The sequence below is a fragment of the Myotis davidii genome, unplaced genomic scaffold (assembly GCF_000327345.1).
Source record: "Myotis davidii unplaced genomic scaffold, ASM32734v1 scaffold456, whole genome shotgun sequence".
NCBI classification, from domain to species: domain Eukaryota; kingdom Metazoa; phylum Chordata; class Mammalia; order Chiroptera; family Vespertilionidae; genus Myotis; species Myotis davidii.
Genome location: NW_006287375.1, coordinates 928,563 through 932,141, shown reverse-complemented (window position 1 = coordinate 932,141; position 3,579 = coordinate 928,563). Strand labels below are relative to the sequence as shown.

Below are 3,579 nucleotides of genomic sequence, written 5' to 3'. Positions count from 1 at the left end.
GTGTGTAATTAAGCAGGTTCAGGTAGGATCCAGCAATCTGCATTTTCTCAAGGGCCCTGTGGAAGCACCAAATGTCAGCGTAGGCCTGACTAACAGTTCCCACCTGTGCATAGCACTACTCCCAGAGCCCTCCAGGTTCCCTTCAGCGATGCAGGGGCTTTGCTTTGTGGTCGTAACAGAGCAGCATGCTCCAAGTAGTGTAGAAGAAACAAGGTAATATGCCTGTGAGCTGCGTGAGGAGGCGTCTGATTATTCCTGAGAGAAGGATGCTATTATCTGGAGAACATCAGCTACAAAGGCAGCTGGCACCCTCACTTCTTTTATTATTGAACCTCCTTCCTCAGCCTCACTGTACACACACCATAAAGTCCTTGCACTTTATCCCACAGAGATTCTCCACCCCAGAGCCTTGTAACTTTTTAGTTTGAATGCTAATAAGCTTGGTTATCTAGATTCCTAACTCACGGCAAATTAACATCAGCAAATTAAAAGTAAAGGAGGGCTCAGAGGGAAGGTGGGGATGGGTGGGTGGGAAGAGATTAACCAAAGAACGTATATGCATCGCCCATGGACACAGACAATAGTGTGGTGAAGGCCTGGGGTAAGGGGCAGGGGCAGGCTAGAAGGGGTCAATGGGGGAAGGGGAGAACATATGTAATCTTTCAACATAAAGTTGTTGTTTTTTAAGTAAAGGAGGGGAGCCCATTGACAGCAGTAAGAAATTACCACTCACCACTGACAGCTGGCATCTTCTCAATCGCTCAGTAATAATGTTAACAGTTAAAATGTATTGGGCATTTACATAGTTCAGGTATATGTTAAGCTATATTTAATCTTCTCAACTCTCTATATATTGTGGGGTATATATATATGTATATATATATGTGTGTGTGTGTGTGTGTGTGTGTGTGTGTATATATATATATATATATGTATATATATTTTCCCTCCAAAATGTATACACACTTAACAGCTGATAGCTCAATTGATATTTCTCTCTTTTCAGATTTACCCATTGGAATTAATTGTTCAAAGTGTGTATACAGTTTTTGGGGGGCATCCTATTTTACAGAGAAGTAAATGGGGGCTGAGAGAGGATAAATAGTAACTTTTCCAAGGTCCCACAGTTAACTCAAATCTGTTCAAGTCTGTTCTGACTCAGAGACCTCAACAAGAAAAGTATAAAAAGCAGAAAGGGACCTCAAGGCATATAGCCCTACCAATGCAAGGATCACAACTCAGTGTGATTCAGGTGCCCATAGTGATTGGCATGAGGCAAGGAATGGCTATGCTAGCAGTTAGGCTTTCTATAAGAGACAGTGGAGCCAATGTTATATATGTTAAAGGCTTCTGTCTTAAATTAGCCACAAATATTTGTGTTAGAATAAAGCGTCATATATGTACATGCTCTTATTCCCCGAGAATTCCTGATTTCTAAGCATATTCAAGGTAAAGTGCATAAGTTTTTCCCATGCTGTCATGGCCAAAGATACTTCCTCACTAGCTCTTAATCTCATGGTTATTTGCATTATTTTAGCTACAGGAGCTAAGACCCCTGAAGCAGGAGAAAGTTTTTATTCTGGACCTGTTCAGGACAAGAAATATTGCCACAATAACCATTATGTCTATACTGCTATGGTAAGTAATAAGTGATCTGGAAGTGTGATATACAGCACATAAGTATACGACTAATTTTCTTTAATTCAGGGGAACATCAGGACAAGGCCTGGGTCTTCATGAGACAAAATAAAAATTATCTATATATATAAAAGGCTAATATGCTAAGTGTCTGACTGTCCAACTGGTCACAATGACATGCACTGACCACCAGGGGGCAGATGCTCAATGCAGGAGCTGCTGTGATGCACACTGGCCATTTACAGAGAAACAGCACCACAGACCTGGACCCCACAAAGCAACACTTGGCTTCCCCCAAGTGGGACACAGGCCCCGCCACCACTCTGGAGTGACACCCCACTAAATCGCAGCAGACCCCATGGCACAAAATGCGGACCCCAGCCCAGCCCAGCCCAGAAATGGTGGCTGTGGGCACTGGGTAATGACGTCACATAGAAACGCCCAGCTTCCTTTATCTAGCAACTAGCCTCCTTGCAGTTTCTTCAGCCCATCAGGTGTAAACATTTTATTCTTTAAATGTCTGTGAAGCATTTTCCTATGCTTCATCTAATTTTATCCTCACAGAGCAGAAGTCTGGAGTAGGTAGATGGGAGACTTGGTCAAATCCTATTTTCTTTTCATTAGTCAGAAAACGTAGATTTAGAAAGCTTAGAAACTTGACCTGACTGAAAAGAAGTAAAAAATGGTGGAGCTTGAAAATGACTTCAGGTTTTCTCACTGCGTAGAATATAGTCAAACACGCTGCAGTCAAATATTTTATCTTTTGTTCTCCCTGCATGATCTATAATAATAATCTGCTTCGTGTTGATATTTACTGCTGTGTTGCTGACACCTGAAAGAGAAGTTGGGGTGCTTCACTGGGCTGGAAAAATTTAAATCAAAAAGGAGGTCTAATTAAGCAAGTTTATTCTATATATATAAGAGGCTAAGTTGACTCACCTGTGCAGCGATACATATAAAGCTCTCACTGGCACCAATCGCACGTCTGTGTTTCGATCTGTTGTTGATCGTGAATTTCATTGACACTTCTATTATAGAGAAAGGGTGAATGGCAATATTAAAATATTTCTTCTAATTTCCTTTCAATGTGCACGAATTCGTGCACTGGGCCACTAGTAAAATTTTAAGTTATTTGGAGATGCCTCAATTCAATTCATGGAACTGAATACTAAAAAAATAAGTCACAGGAAACAATAAAGTCTACTGCACTGTGGCCCACAGGGAAAGGGTCCCCTCCATTGGGATTAAGGCTAATGATGTCCTTGGTGCCTGAAGCCAAGATTCTAATTCAGCTCCTACTTCCTGAAGCTATACTGACAGTTGAACAGGGAGATTAGAATAACCTGAACCCCCAACTGCCTAGATTGGAGTTTGTTTTTGTTTTTAAATAATCCTCACTGGAGTATATGTTTATTGATTTTAGAGAGAGGGTGATGGAGTGGTGTGGAGAGAAACTTATGGGCCCTGACTGGAGATTGAATCTGCAACCTAAGTACACGTCCTGACTGGGTATTGAACCCAAAACCTTTTGGTGTACAGGACAATGTGCCAACCAACTGAGCCACCTGGCAAGGGCCCACATTAAGGTTTTGACAAGCTTTTCATACCTGCCAATTGCAAACTACCAAGTGATTTTTTAAAAATTCTTTTATATATATATATATATATATATGTTTTTTATTGACTTCAAAGAGGAAGGGAGGGGGCGAGAGAGACAAAAACATTCATAATGAGAGAGAATCATTGATTGGCTGCTTCCTGCACGCCCCACACTGGGGATCAAGCGCACAACCCGGGCCTGTGCCCTGACCAGGAATTAAACCATGACCTCCTGGTTCATAGGTTGACGCTCAACCACTGGCCACGCCTGAGCCACACCGGCAGGCTACCGAGAGATTTTAAGGCATCGAAATAATGAATTGACTTTGTAGACTAGTTTTA

At 41.8% G+C, this 3,579-nt stretch overlaps 1 protein-coding gene across 1 annotated transcript in view; it reads left to right on the top strand.

Annotated features, from left to right (window-relative positions):
- The window catches only part of SLC22A4 (solute carrier family 22 (organic cation/zwitterion transporter), member 4), a gene marked incomplete at its 5' end in the record, with an annotated part of 40,410 nt that overhangs the window by 29,438 nt on the left and 7,393 nt on the right, over nucleotides 1-3,579 (top strand). The window contains one exon of the mRNA XM_006759177.2: nucleotides 1,538-1,638. Coding sequence (XP_006759240.1) covers nucleotides 1,538-1,638 — 101 coding nt within the window. The remainder of the gene's footprint in view (nucleotides 1-1,537; nucleotides 1,639-3,579) is intronic.